The following is a 15,150-nucleotide window of genomic DNA, read 5'->3' as shown; positions in this document are numbered from 1 at the left end:
CCAAGAACCGCTCGGCCACACCGGCCGGCTGTACAAATATGTAAAAGTACATAGAGCAGCGACATGAACTTGTGTAATTTGCTTGCATAGAAATTGTATATCTCGAAGGACACTGATTATTTGCATGTCGCCATTTGGTTGCGATGATTATTTCCACGTCGCCATTTGCTTGTCACCCATCTTTGTAGAAACACAAGCTAAGTATTGTCATTTAACTTATCGTAATAAACTCCAATCGCTTTTGTTTAACCATCCGAGAAAGCAGCATCCTAGGCACCTTATATTACACGAATGGGCAGGATCCCACAGGAACTTTCACACATCGACAGTTCACCACAATGAGAGTTGTACAGGAGGATCACACCAGTGGTCTAGGAGTAGCGTCTCTGATTAGTAATCAAAACGTCCTCGGTCCCGCTTACATTTTGAATAAAAATTTCCGGCGTAAGAAGTCAATCTCATTCTGCCAACGACCTTGTCAAAAGACAGAGGAGGAGCGGACAGAGGTTCGGGGTACTTCCTTGCCCTTGGGGTGGAAAACTGCCCCTAAAGGCGGAAGAATCAGCAATGATCAACGACGTGAGGATGCAGAAGGCAATGAAAACCACTGCATTAAAGACACACAACGTGTATCCACAAGACACGGGGCCTGTAACTGAGAAAATGTGATGATGATCTCTCAATTGGCAAAAGATTCCGAAATAGTCCCGCATTCGGATCTCCGGAAGGGGACTGCCAAGGGGTAGGTATCATGAGGAAACGACAAGGGGTAGGTGACCAGGAGAAAAAAATCGAATAACCAACGAAAGGATGACGTTCTACGATTCAGGGCGTGGAACGTCAGAAGTTTGAACATGTTAGGGAACCTATAAAATACGAAAAGGGAAATGATAAAGCACAATCTAGATTCAGTACGGGGTCAGTGAAGTGAAGTGGAAAGGAAACAAGGAATTCATGGCCAGCAGCATCAAACAAGTCAGAATTTAAAAAAATTAAAAAAAATAGCAGATAGGTGGAAGAAAGGCACACCTCCGTATTTTAAAATAATTTTTCTCGGATTCAGCTGTTCCAGCTGATCTGTCTCCCTTATTAGATTACACTAAATATTCAATGAAGCCGGCCGGCGTGGCCGATTGGTTCTAGGCGCATCAGTTCTAAGTTCTAGGGGACTGATGACCTCAGATGTTAAGTGCCATAGTGCTCAGAGACATTTGAACCATTTTATTCACTGGATGAGTACACTCTGCAGACTTGCACTCTTTCTTAAGAACAGTTTTACGTGCATCTCAAAGTTTGTGACCACATCTCCTGAATTATGTGTCGTAAAGTAATATAATTTCGCTGGCACATTGAGTAGTGTGTATGAATAGTGTCTGCAAAATGTGATGTGAATAGATTTAGTAGTAATGAAGTAACAAATTAAATCATGAACAGCGAAAATGTAGTGAGCAATAAAAAATTTTCCAAAGTACTTTACAGGGGCGTTACCGACACAAACTTTCGAAAAGCTTTGAAATTGTATGCAAAGTTTGTTGGAAATTGCTAAATCCTCTCATTCTCAAATACTGGACGACTATAATCTGTAAGCTGCTTCAAGACATATACACAGATCTAAACTTTAATATGGGTGTTTCAAAAAGAACGACCTGATATTGGGCGGTAATAATTACTAAAAATGGGACGTGGCGGAAACGAAATGTGTGTTATTCGAATGGGTGTTGCCTAAGATTCAGAAAATTGTCGTAAGATGTCAGCAGTGAGTCTTCTCAGTTCGCAGTCAGTCAGAAGCAAGACGGCGTCCTCTCAACCGAAGGCGTTTTGTGTGTTGCGGTTTACAGAGAGTGAGTCAGTGATATCGGTGCAGCGTGCTTTTTGTCGGCGTTTTGGCATTCATCTGTCTACAGCCAAGCTCATTCGTCGCTGGAATCGCCAGTTCGAAGAGACAGGATGGTTGTGCAAAGGTCTCCAATTCGACCTCGAACTGCTGATGACATGGTGAAAAGAATTCGGCAAACATTTGAGCAGGGTCTACTCGCCGCATAAGCAGAGAACTGGCAATGTCTCATACGACAAAGGGTGAGTGTTAAGGCGTCGTTTGGTCTATAAACGATACAGACAACAATTAGTACAAGGTCTTCGAGTTGGTGGTAAGAGGAAACGGATCGACTTCAGCAACGCTCTGATACAGGACATGGAACGCGATACATTTTTACCACGGTTCATTTTCAGCGACGAAGCAAACTTTTATGTTAGCGTAAAGTAAACCGTTCAACGTGTGCATATGGGGACTCTACATCTTTCAGGAGGACTCTGAGGACTTCATTTTCGCCGGCCGGTGTGGTCGTGCGGTTCTAGGCGCTTCAGTCTGGAACCAGGTGACCACTACGGTCGCAGGTTCGAATCCTGCCTCGGGCTTGGATGTGTGTGGAGTCCTTAGGTTAGTTAGCTTTAAGTAGTTCTAAGTTCTAGGGGACTGATGACCACAAATGTTAAGTCCCATAGTGCTCAGAGCCATTTGAACTATTTGAACTTCATTTTACAACAGGATGGAACTCTACCACAGTGGCCAACAAAGTACGTCAGTTTCTCAATGACACTCTGCCTCAACGCTGGATAGGGCACATGAAACCTCGAGACACTGACGTGCATTCTTGTCCTCCAAGAGCGCCAGACATGTCCCCATGTGATTTTTTCTATTGAGTTCTGAAATCAGGTCGTTCTTTTTGAAAGAAACCCATACTTCACACATCGTATTAAACCTTTAACGTAAGATTATATCTCTTCATAAGTAGATTATGACAGTATTTTAAATTTGGTCACTGATTGTGCAAAGTATAGAAAATCAATTTTTTTCTTTTCCGTGGAAGTCACTATATAGACATCATGAAACTGGAGTTTTTAACCGTTTTATAATATCGATAAACACAATCAGAAAATGAAAATAAGAGGATACAGACCCTGTAAAACAACAGAAGATTTTGCCCTAAGATAAAAAAGTGGTATTGATTATGGTCTACCACAATCTTTTCCTACAACGTCGTAGGTAAAGAATCCAGATCGTATTCGTCAGCTTTTGTAAACTGTCAAAGGTAGTACTCACTGACGCTCAATGAGAACTCAGTGTTAGCTTGCTCATCTCATATCTTGCTGGCCTCACATTATACCCTAGTCTATGCTTAGCTAAAGGAAAGTAAGAAAATAAACGAGAGGACGATATACATACCTGTACTAGTCCTTGGCCGACCCTGTTGGCGAACAGCACATAATCGCCAGCCCAGGCTGACACCGGAGTCAGGATAGTGAGGACAGACGAGAGGAAGATGCCGCACCCGAAGACGAGCTTGCCGCCGAAACGATCGGCCAGCACGCCTCCAGGCACGTGTCCGACAGTGTAGCCGTAGTAGTAGGCCGCCAGGATCTCGCCCTGCTTCTGCTTCTCCCACACGAACTCCCCGTCCTAAAACACGAGAGCAAACAATCAATACCACTGGGAGGGACTATCGTAGTTCCGTTTTAGGGTCAAAATACACTACTGGCCATTAAAATTGCTACACCAAGAAGAGATGCAAATGATAAAGGGGTATTCATTCGATAAATATATTATACTAGAACTGACATGTGATTACATTTTCACGCGATTTGGGTGCATAGATACTGAGAAATCAGTACCCAGAACAACCACCTCTGGCCGTAAAAACGGCCTTGAAACGCCTGGGCATTGAGTCAAGCAGAGCTTGGATGGCGTGTACAGGTACAGCTGCCCATGCGGCTTTAACACGATACCACAGTTCACCACAACACTGGCGTATTGTGACGAGCCAGTTGCTCGGCCACCATTGACCAGACGTTTTCAGTTGGTGAGAGATCTGGAGAATGTGCTGGCCAGGGCAGCAGTCGAACGTTTTCTGTATCCAGAAAGGCCCGTACAGGACCTGCAACATGCGGTCGTGCATTATCCGTCTGAAATGTAGGGTTTTGCAGGAATGGAATGAAGGGTAGAGCCACGGGTCGCAACACATCTGAAATGTAACGTCCACTGTTCAACGTGCCGTCAATGCGTACAAGAGGCGACCGAGACGTGTAACCAATGGTGCCCCATACCATCACGCCGAGTGATACTCCAGTATGGCGATGACGATTACACGCTTCCAATGTGCGTCCACCGCGATGTAGCCAATCACGGATGCGACCATCATGAAGCTGCAAACAGAACTTGGATTCATTCGGAAAAATGACGTTTTGCCATTCGTGCACCCAGGTTCGTCGTTGAATACACCATCGCAGGCGCTCCTGTCTGTGATGCAGCGTCAAGGGTAACCGCAGCCACGGTCTCCGAGCTGATAGTCCATGCTGTTGCAAACGTCGTCGAAGTGTTCGTGCAGAGGGTTGTTGTCTTGCAAACGTCCCCATCTGTTGACTCAGGGATCGAGACGTGGCTGCACGATCCGTTCTAGCCATGCGGATAAGATGCCTGTCATCTCGACTGCTACTTATACGAGGCCGTTGGGATTCAGCAGGCGTTCCGTACTACCCTCCTGAACCCATCGATTCCATATTCTGCTAACAGTCATTGGATCTCGACCAACGCGAGCACCAGTGTCGCGATACGAAAAACCGCAATCGCGATAGGCTGCAATCCGACCTTTATCAAAGTCGGAAACGTGATGATACGCATTTCTCCTCCTTACACGAGGCATCACAACAACGTTTTACCAGGCAACGCCGGTCAACTGCTGCTTGTGTATGAGAAATCGGTTGGAAACTTTCCTCATGTCAGCACGTTGTAGGTGTCGCCACCGGCGCCAACCTTAAGTGAATGCTCCGAAAAGCTAATCATTTGCATATCACAGCATCTTCTTCCTGTCGGTTAAATTTCGCGTCTGTAGGACGTAATCTTCGTGGTGTGGCAATTTTAATGGCCATCAGTGTATTAGGGGCAGTAGTGGATCCCAAAATGAGTAGTTTTCGATAAGAAAGTCCTGGTAGGAAATGAACAATTCCGACGATACGAGATCTTGAGTGTGCAATGCAATTTAACACGTGTTTGTAAACTGATAATGTTTCGTAACAAGCGTCTGCCGGCCGAACTGAAGTTGGTGGAGCTACCTTGAAAAACAGTACAATATCTTTGATCGTCGTAGAGTTGGGCTTTAAAGGTACGAGATCAACAAACCGAACTTCGAATTGGTGCATTTTGAGCGGTCCAGATTACTTGGCGTTCGTTCGGGGTGTGCTGTCAGTTTCTGGAGTTTGTGTCTCCTCTTGCCCGTGAGAAGATGTGGTTTCAATGCGACGGCCCTCCATCTGACTTCGATATTAATGTCCATACTTCAATCGGTAAACACTGAATAATTATACGAGGTGCATTCAAGTTCTAAGGCCTCCGATTTTTTTTTTTCTAATTAACTACTCACCCGAAATCGATTAAACTGGCGTTACTTCTCGACGTAATCGCCCTGCAGACGTACACATTTTACACAACGCTGACGCCATGATTCCATGGCAGCGGCGAAGGCTTCTTTAGGAGTCTGTTTTGACCACTGGAAAATCGCTCAGGCAATAGCAGCACGGCTGGTGAATGTGCGGCCACGGAGAGTGTCTTTCATTGTTGGAAAAAGCCAAAAGTCACTAGGAGCCAGGTCAGGTGAGTAGGGAGCATGAGGAATCACTTCAAAGTTGTTATCAAGAAGAAACTGTTGCGTAACGTTAGCTCGATGTGCGGGTGCGTTGTCTTGGTGAAACAGCACATGTGCAGCCATTCCCGGACGTTTTTGTTGCAGTGCAGGAAGGAATTTGTTCTTCAAAACATTTTCGTAGGATGCACCTGTTACCGTAGTGCCCTTTGGAACGCAATGGGTAAGGATTACGCCCTCGCTGTCCCAGAACATGGACACCATCATTTTTTCAGCACTGGCGGTTACCCAAAATTTTTTTGGTGTCGGTGAATCTGTGTGCTTCCATTGAACTGACTGGCGCTTTGTTTCTGGATTGAAAAATGGCATCCACGTCTCATCCATTGTCACAACCGACGAAAAGAAAGTCCCATTCATGCTGTCGTTGCGTGTCTACATTGCTTGGCAACATGCCACACGGGCAGCCATGTGGTCATCCGTCAGCATTCGTGGCACCCACCTAGATGACACTTTTCGCATTTTCATATCGTCATGCAGGATTGTGTGCACATAACCCACAGAAATGCTAACTCTTGAGGCGATCTGTTCAACAGTCATTTGGCGGTCCCCCAAAACAATTCTCTCCACTTTCTCGATCATGTCGTCAGACTTTCTTGTGCGAGCCCGAGGTTGTTTCGGTTTGTTGTCACACAATGTTCTGCCTTCATTAAACTGTCGCACCCACGAACGCACTTTTGACACATCCATAACTCCATCACCACATGTCTCCTTCAACTGTCGATGAATTTCAGTTGGTTTCACACCACGCAAATTCAGAAAACGAATGATTGCACGCTGTTCAAGTAAGGAAGACATCGCCATTTTAAGTATTTAAAACAGTTCTCATTCTCGCCGCTGGCGGTAAAATTCCATCTGCTGTACGGTGCTGCCATCTCTGGGACGTATTGACAATGAATGCGGCCTCATTTTAAAACAATGCGCATGTTTCTATCTCTTTCCAGTCCGGAGAACAAAAATCGGAGGCCTTAGAACTTGAATGCACCTCGTAGTATATCTTTGTTGTTTGTCCTTCAGTTATGATCCTTTTTATCAGGAACGGGTGTCCGCCCCTGGTAGCTGAGTGGTCAGCGTGGCGGAATGTCATACCCAACGGCCCGGGTTCGATTCCCAGCTGGGTCGGAGATTTTCTCCGCTCAAGGACTGGGTGTTGTGTTGTCCTTATCATAATTCCTTTCATCCCCATCGACACACAAGTCGCCGACATGGCGTCAACTCGAAAGACTTGCACCAGGCGAACGGTCTGCACGCCGGTCATCAGGAACGGGTAGAGGTATCAAATTGAAATTTATGTCAAATACCGAGGTCTACGGACCTTTGACGGTGTTACAAATTAAAACTCTAAGTCAACGCAGTCAAAAGACATGGCCATTCATGCCATATATTTTGATACTCGCAAATTCACTCATCAAAACTTATAGATGAACTATTTGTATACATATATAAGTTTGTACGAACCTTCAGAGCGCATGTCCAACTCACACTTTTCTTTTGTATGGTTTTGGGAATATCCACGGCTTCCTGTGCAGTTACCCATCGTGATACACAAAGGTTACGAAAATATATTCTCGGCTGGAGCAACGCAAGTGAAAAGCTATAACAAGAACTTCTCCAGAATGATGAACAGGAAATAGCGAATGACCTTTTACTCGTCCTAGATGGCACATGCAGATGAAAGTGAAATGAAACTGTTAAGCTTGCGGACTCCACGCAATATAGCAGGAAAGTAACGAAAACTAGGAAGTACAAACGCGCCAATCCATTACAACTCTCCCGTTAGCCATATTGTCTAGTTTTAGGGAACCAAAAGACCGAGAGCTTACTACCAGAGCTGCAGCTTAATAACCTAAAATCCGCTACCAATTCACAATTGAAGTACTCTCGACTCTTCATCCCTGAAGGTAATACGAAGCCACTATAGGATGTCAAGTCAGGCATAGCTGTATGCTTTCACGGCATTCAACCAGAGTTTCTCATAAACCTGTGATATTATGGCCGTAACTGACTAAGTCCCTCACTAATAAATCCAATATCGGTCCTAAAACCAGGAAAGCTAACTGACAGGCTAGAGGCTTATCGTCCCTTTGCACTTCTATAACCTGATTTAAAGTAGACAGCATTTAAGAGCGAGAGGGCAAGACAGGTTCCCGCCGGCAATGCACCAATGAGTGTAATGCTGGCGTTGTCGGTTCCCTCTGTGTTGTCTCTTCCACTGCGCAACGCGTAGTGCATCCAACTCTCACGTAGGAACTTCTCGAGTCATGTCAAGTCAAAGTCGTCCCATACTCAGAGAATAACAGAGCAGACGCAGACATGCAGAACTCCAGCATCGGTGTTCTAGGCAAGCTATCGAGCCATCAAGCTGAACGTTCGCGTCCGATGAACGGATCGTCATAAACAGCATTACACGCCCTCTCTTCATGAGACACTACTGAAAGGTTTGGAATTTAATCCAGGACATTAGTGCAATGACTGGTGATCAGGAACTTTGCCGCGCAGAGTGGCCGTGTGGTTTGAGGCGCCCTGTCACAGATTGCGCACCCCCTTCCGCCGGAGATTCGAGTTCTCCCTCGGGCATGGCGGTGTATGTTGCTCTTAGTATAAGTTAGTTTAAATAGTGTGAAAGTCTAGGGACCGATGAGCTCAGCAGTTTGGTCCCATAGGTGATCACACACGTTTCCACATTTTCGGGAACTTTGAATCACCACCACTCCTTCCAATATCCGCCAAATACTGACTGTGAAAATTTTTCACCACCAGGATTGGAATCGGCGTGCCTCAAGAGTCGAAAGCCACACCTCACAAGCGTATGTTATCGGTCCCGACTCCGAAAGTAGGTAGGACCTTTTCCTGTTGTGTGTGTGTGCGAAATCTTATGGGACTTAACTGCTAAGGTCATCAGTCCCTAAGCTAACACACTACTTAACCTAAATTATCGTAAGGACAAACACACACACCCATGCCCGAGGAAGGATTCGAACCTCCGCCAGGACCAGCCGCACAGTCCATTACTGCAGCGCCGTAGACCGCTCGCCTAATCCCGCGCGGCTTCCTGTTGTGAAAACTGCTCCTATCTGATGAACAAACGTAGCTCCGACCCTAACTAAAATTGAGAACAGATTTCTCAACGTACTTACAGGCGCTGTAGAGATCTACACCCTTCGTTTCATAATTTTTATGTTGTTTTTGTACGTGATGGAAACCGTCAGTTTCACACTTACTATGATATAAATATTGGAAAAAAATGCACAAAAGGCTGATTTCCGTAGCTTATTCATAGCAAACGCAATGCCATACCCGACGTTGGAAATATTCGTTGCCGAGCGAGGTACTTTTGTAAACAATGGAAGGAAAGGATTTCGGTACGTTCAGTTGTTTTCGAGATGACGAGATAAGTTTGGATCTGTCTTCTGAACAGGAAAATTTCACAAAAACTGCCACATGCCTGGTCATAAACAAAATTAATAATTTTTGGCGTATTTAAAGACTCTGTCGAGTTATGCCGTAAGTGAATTACAGATTTTTATGTGGTTTTTGTAGGATACAAACTGAAAAGCGATCTTCTATCACCGTGTTGAGCAGAGCGCTGTGGTGCCTTGCCTGCGGACAATACTTGTGATAACCTCGCTACTTTGAACATTAAACATCAGGTGCTTTTAATATATTTCCTCGAGTACTTATGCAACAAAAGTATGCCAAAGGATCCATGAAAGTATACCACTGGAGCAAGCTGGTTTCAGGTTAAAGTGTAGCTACGTCGGTCAGTTCCTGGCACCAACAATCTATATTGATGCTGGATATAAGAAGCGGCTAAAAACCTGCGTTGCGTTCATCGAACAAATTGCAACATACGACACTTTCTAGGAAAAACAACTGCTCTATGAACTCCTCCGCCAAATACCCTGTAAAACAACTCTCAGGTAAATAGACAATATTTTGAGTAATATAATTTTGCGTTTTTATAGATTATACATGGAGCGCCTTGAAAAAAACCTCGATAATGGCCTTCTTCAAGGCTCAATTTGAACAACTCTTCTGCTCAACTGCTACGTTACTGGTATTCCCATAACCAGATCCACCAAATTTGGCTATACTGATGATTTTTCAAGAGCAACCGCAACCAGATTAGTGGAAGAAACAAGGAAATGCTGATGCCTTGAACGTCATATAGAAATACAGTTCCTCTGCAACAGGAGCCCCTAACCCAGTGAGAGTGACTTGCAGGTGGCATGCTTCATTTAAACAACCTCATGACTAATAGAGAATCTGTGTGAACTACAGCAACAGGCTCCTGCACCACAATCGATACCAACTTCTCTGAAGTCACGCTTGATAGAACTCTGTATTTTAAGCGACACCTAACTAACATTGCCACACATCTTCAGACGATAAATAAACATTATGCAAAAACTAGGAGATGTTTCGCATGGTGATTTCATTGCCATGGTTCGCTATTCTGCCTTGGGACTGGTTTATTCTGTGGTAGAAAATTGTGCTTCTGTGTGGCTGATTAGATCACGTACAAAAAAGGTCGTCCAATTGAAACATCTGATAGTTTCCTTTCGTGCACAATTAGATCAACACTGAGCCACTGATTACAGTTCTAAGCCATATCCTACGATAGTGAAGTACACTACACTTGTCAGAGAGTAAAACAAATTTCCTTCAAAACCAACAGCTATCATTAAACAAAGATATCAGTGTCATACAAAGGAACAGATGGCGGTTCGCATCCGAACAAGAGAAGCTTCCATATTTGGATTGGAAGGATGGGAGGGTGCACTCTTCTTTAGTCAACGTGATCGTCGGATTTCACTCCTGCAGATTTCTACATTTCGAGTATGTAGATACGTTGGTATATGAAACACCAGTATAAATATGAATAACTGGTTGTTAGAATCTAAGCTGTCAGTCTCGTGATGCTGAGAGAGTTTGGTGAAATGTTATGCACCCCATTACTGGCGGTTGTCACTTTGAACTCTTGTATGAGCCTAAGCTGTTCGTACGAGAAATAATTGTCATTTAAAAACGATATTCCTTTTCGGCCTTTAGTTAATTACATCAAGGACCTTCTGCCATCTGTATATTGTTTACGTTAAAAGTTTGGAACATCCTTTATGTGAGTAGTAGCAACTGAAATCAGTTCATGATATCAAGTCATGACCGCTAACATAAATTTTAGTATGATGTTCATCCACAAACAATAAAGAAAGAGATATTATAACAAGTATTGTAAAAAAAGTATCATCATCATAAGCTGGTTTGCTCTTTGCTTAGTGTCGTTACCCTATTTCTTCATTCATTTCTTAAGAAACTGAATCTTGGGCTAGACATCTCCATCCACAGCGATCTTCAGCTCTTCTTACGTCATATAATGTGAAGAGGAAGACCGGCCATCTTCTTCACTCGATCCAACTCTCCATCTACATCACGGGTGTGCAACTGGCGGGCCACAGACCGGATCAGACCCACGACTGTTTTCAGTCCGGCCTGCGGAAGTAATTCATAGGAGAGAAAGCGTTGGGTTCGCATTGAACTTCGCCCGGGACACATTTTCCATATTTCCGCCGACGCTCGGCTCGCCTCGGGATTGCAGCTCATTACACAGAGAATTGAAAATTTTTATTAATTTGCGCATGCGCAATGCTATTTCGCCGCCATGGGATTTGAACAGCAAATTGAAACACTTTCCAGTCTGAGCGCGTAGTGTATATGTGCGTGCGGAGAGTGATGGAAAAAGCACACTACTTTGAAGGGTACGGGAAGTATTTTCGCCTCTTAGATCAGTGCTAACAACACATACACACACGCAAACCTTATTTACTGCCTACGTCTCAGCTGCACACTGATAGATTGCAGACGCTGGTAGTAGGCGACAGTGCCACGAAAATTATCAACTATTCTCCATTGTGCTGATTTGTAAAATTAGAGAGATTCGAGCGCGCACGGAGCCTTTTTCCGCAGTCGTTCTTCCCGCGAACCATACGCGACTGGAACAGGAAAGGGAGGTAATGACAGCGGCACGTAAAGTGCCCTCCGCCACACACCATTGGGTGGCTTGCGGAGTATAAATGTAGATGTAGATGTAGATTTGAACAGCGGCAGCATGGACACTAACTTGGTGAACAAACTGGTTATCAGTTGGTTCTCGTGTAAAGTTCTGTGCTAGTTGGTTGTTAATTTCTAGTGTTTCCGTTTATCTTTACTGACTTTATTCGCAAGAAGTCTGGCAATAAGAAGAGAAAAGTAGATGCTGAATGTCACCAGTTCCAGGAGAAATGGATGGTGGATTACTTCTTTACCGTCTAGAAAGATAAACCTCTTTGACTGTTGTGTAGTTAATCACTATCTACTGTGAAAAAATATAACGTGAAAAGGCACTTTTATACAGAACACATTGCTCAGCAACAGCTTAGAGGACAATTGCGGGAAGACAAAATTAAAGTATTAATTTCCCATTTGGACAAGCAATAGCATATGTTTCTCAAACCGGGGACACAGTGTGACAGTTCAATAAAGTTAGTTTTATAGTGCATAGAAAAACTGCCAAATCATTAAAGTCTTTTGCTGAAGACGCATTTGTAAAGACGTGTTTCTTGGACATTGCAGGTGCGCAATGATTGACAAATAAAAACGAGTTCGCACAAGTAAGTTTATCGATGAATTTTTAGCATCATAACCATCTGAAATGGAGACTATTTCCTTACTAACGGCGTTGCAGAATTTTGCAACGGAAGCATTTAAGGTACTGCTGCAAAACGTCGTAAGTAAAGAAACGATTACAAGACGTATACACAGCCACTTCGGTTGCACAAAATTCTGTCAATTGACCACGACTACGAATATACAAGTGAAATCATCAGAATAAAAAGTTACATGGAATACATGTAATCACACCATGTTTTAAAACGTCTGAGCAAAATTATATGTATTCCATGTAACTTTTTATTCCGATGAAAAAAATGAAATGATGGTACCGCATTGCCGGCCGGGAGGCCCCATCCGGGGAAGTTCGGCCGCCGAGTGCGGCGCGTCTTATTAGAGTCGATGCGACACTGCGCCTCGCGTTCCGGTGATGAGAATGGAATGACGGGGAGGACAACACAACAGAGGATCCACGAGCAGAGCCAAATCTCCAACCCGGCCGGGAATCGAACGCCGGCCTGCTGCATGGGAGGCAAGAACGTAACCACTGAGCTTTTCTTTTTTTTTATCTCGTTTCGTTCGTTATTTTTCGTCACATTTGTTCGGGGCGGGCGTCCAATGCCGCTTGTTCAAGTTCATCTTTGATCCATGAGTCAGTTTTTTCATTACAGAGGGCAGCTAACCATCTGACCGAACACGCTACTCACCTAAGCAGGCGGACTATTCTGATGAAGATTGCCCTAGTGAAATCTTCATCAGAATGAAAAGTTACGTGGAATACATGTAATCACGCCACGTTTTTAACGTCTGAGCAAAACCATGGTGCGATTACATGTATTCCAGGCAACTTTTTATTGTGATGAAGATTGCCCTAGTGCAATCGAAACCGTGATGAATTGACATAATTTTGTGCAACCGAAGTGGCTGTATATACGTCTTGTATATACATCCACGGTTGCTAGCTCACAGCCAACAAAATGTTTAAAATTGAAAGAAACAATGTGAACGACGCGTAAATTAATGAAACATCTGAAGACGGCTGAAAGTAAAACGAATATACTGTTTTGAGGCATAATTTGTTAGCGCGGCGTGTCGGGAAAGGGGTGCCATTGATATGGGTGAGTTATCCCATAAACAGTAACGTCACGGACGCTATAGCTTTGACTTTATACGGTAGGAGCGCTGCTGTCGTCTCACGTGACGAGGCGGCCCACAAGCTTACGTAAGTACGTAAACTGGCCATTGCGTCACCAATGTCTGCCTATGCCTGATCTATAAGTTCCTCTTCCTTGTGATATTCTGCCTTCGATTTTGCATTGCAAGATGGTCTTTTCTAAATTATCCTCGTCTCTTCTCAAAATTTGCTCAGTGAACTGGAAGTATCTTTGATTGTCACGAGAAGATAAAGTTCTTGTGTTGTAAAGTTTTTCTGTAATGGAAGCATTGGTTTTCTTTCTGCTCATGGCACCTGTAACATCTTCTGCCAGTACCAAATCTCGAAGGCATCAGTCCAGCATGTCAACAGCTTTCACAGTTCAAGTTTTTGTTTTTTTTCCTTTATTGAATTTCAATTCCCCCCGAAGGGGGCGGGCTGGCAGCAGCTTAGTACGCTGCTCTACAGCCTGCAGACTCTTTTAAAAACGGAAGAAGAAAAGAAACAAGAAAAACAGGCGATAAAACGGTGACTTAAAGAGTAAAGCGGTGGAAAATTGTGGTAAGTTAAAACAGAAAGCAAAGGGGTTGGCAATGTTAATAAAATACACAGGAATCAGACAAGTAACATAGTAGACACACAATTAAAAAAACATGGCGACAGTCTGGTTTCTGTTCGCAAGAGATAAAAAATCGCACCCAGCGACAGTATGATGCCCGTTCGCAACACTTCCCAAAAGACACACAACACGGAACACTCACTAAAAACACTCACTATAAAACACGACACGAAAACGTCGGCAGAAAGATGACACTCCCTAGCCAAGGGCAGATGGGGGGGGGGGACCTGGAGGAGGGGGAAAACAAGGAGGGAGGAGAGGAAAAAACGAAAAGGGGAGGGGAACCAAAGGAGGGAGAGGACTCATAAGGGGGGAGAGGGGCAGGGCAGACGCGAGAGGGAATGGGAAAAGGCAGAGGACGGAAATGCAGAAGGACTTGGGGGAGAGAAGGGGGCAGAGAGAGGGGAGGTGGGGAAAAAAGAGGATGGAAGGGGGGAGGGAGACAGTTCAAGTCTCGCAGCCATACAAGAACGCTGGGAAAACCAATGATTCCAACAAGAACATTCCCGTTGTTTTGAATATTACCTGGTTCTGCCATATCCTAGTGAGTTTAACCGCTGCTGTTCGAACAACGATGATTCGTCTTTTTACGGGGGGCATTCAATACCTAACGCAACACATTTTTTCCTCGGCCAATATCTATTGAAAAAAATGCAGAATTTGTTGTGGGACATCGTGGAATATTCCCGCTTCAGTCCCTATAGTTTCATGAATTTCCGACAGGTAGCAGCGTTTTACGTTGCCTTCAAAATGGCGTCTGTAACGGAGGTGCGTTCCAATCAGAGAGCTGTCACTGAATTTCTTTTGACGGAAAACCAGAGCATCGCAGATAGTCGTAGGCGCTTGCAGAATATCTATGGAGACCTGGCAGTGAATAAAAGCGCGGTGAGTCGTTGGGCGCCTCGTCTGCCATCATCGCAACAAGGTCACGCAAAGCTGTCCGATCTCCCGCGTGCTGGCCGGTTGCACACGGTTGTGCATCCTGCAGTGTGTTCATCTCCACAGAACTGCAAACGAACTTCTTCTCCATGACAGCGCAGAGC

The 15,150-nt window shown here is 44.5% G+C and overlaps 1 protein-coding gene across 1 annotated transcript in view; it reads right to left on the bottom strand.

Annotated features, from left to right (window-relative positions):
- The window catches only part of LOC126176709 (sialin-like), an 85,336-nt gene that overhangs the window by 57,979 nt on the left and 12,207 nt on the right, over positions 1-15,150 (bottom strand). Inside the window, exon 3 of the mRNA XM_049923876.1 lies at positions 3,224-3,457. Within this exon, the coding sequence (XP_049779833.1) occupies positions 3,224-3,457 (234 nt within the window). The remainder of the gene's footprint in view (positions 1-3,223; positions 3,458-15,150) is intronic.

The sequence above is a fragment of the Schistocerca cancellata genome, chromosome 3 (genome assembly GCF_023864275.1).
Source record: "Schistocerca cancellata isolate TAMUIC-IGC-003103 chromosome 3, iqSchCanc2.1, whole genome shotgun sequence".
Lineage (NCBI taxonomy): Eukaryota > Metazoa > Arthropoda > Insecta > Orthoptera > Acrididae > Schistocerca > Schistocerca cancellata.
Note: the sequence above shows the minus strand (reverse complement) of the source record. Positions and strands in the feature narration are given on the sequence as shown.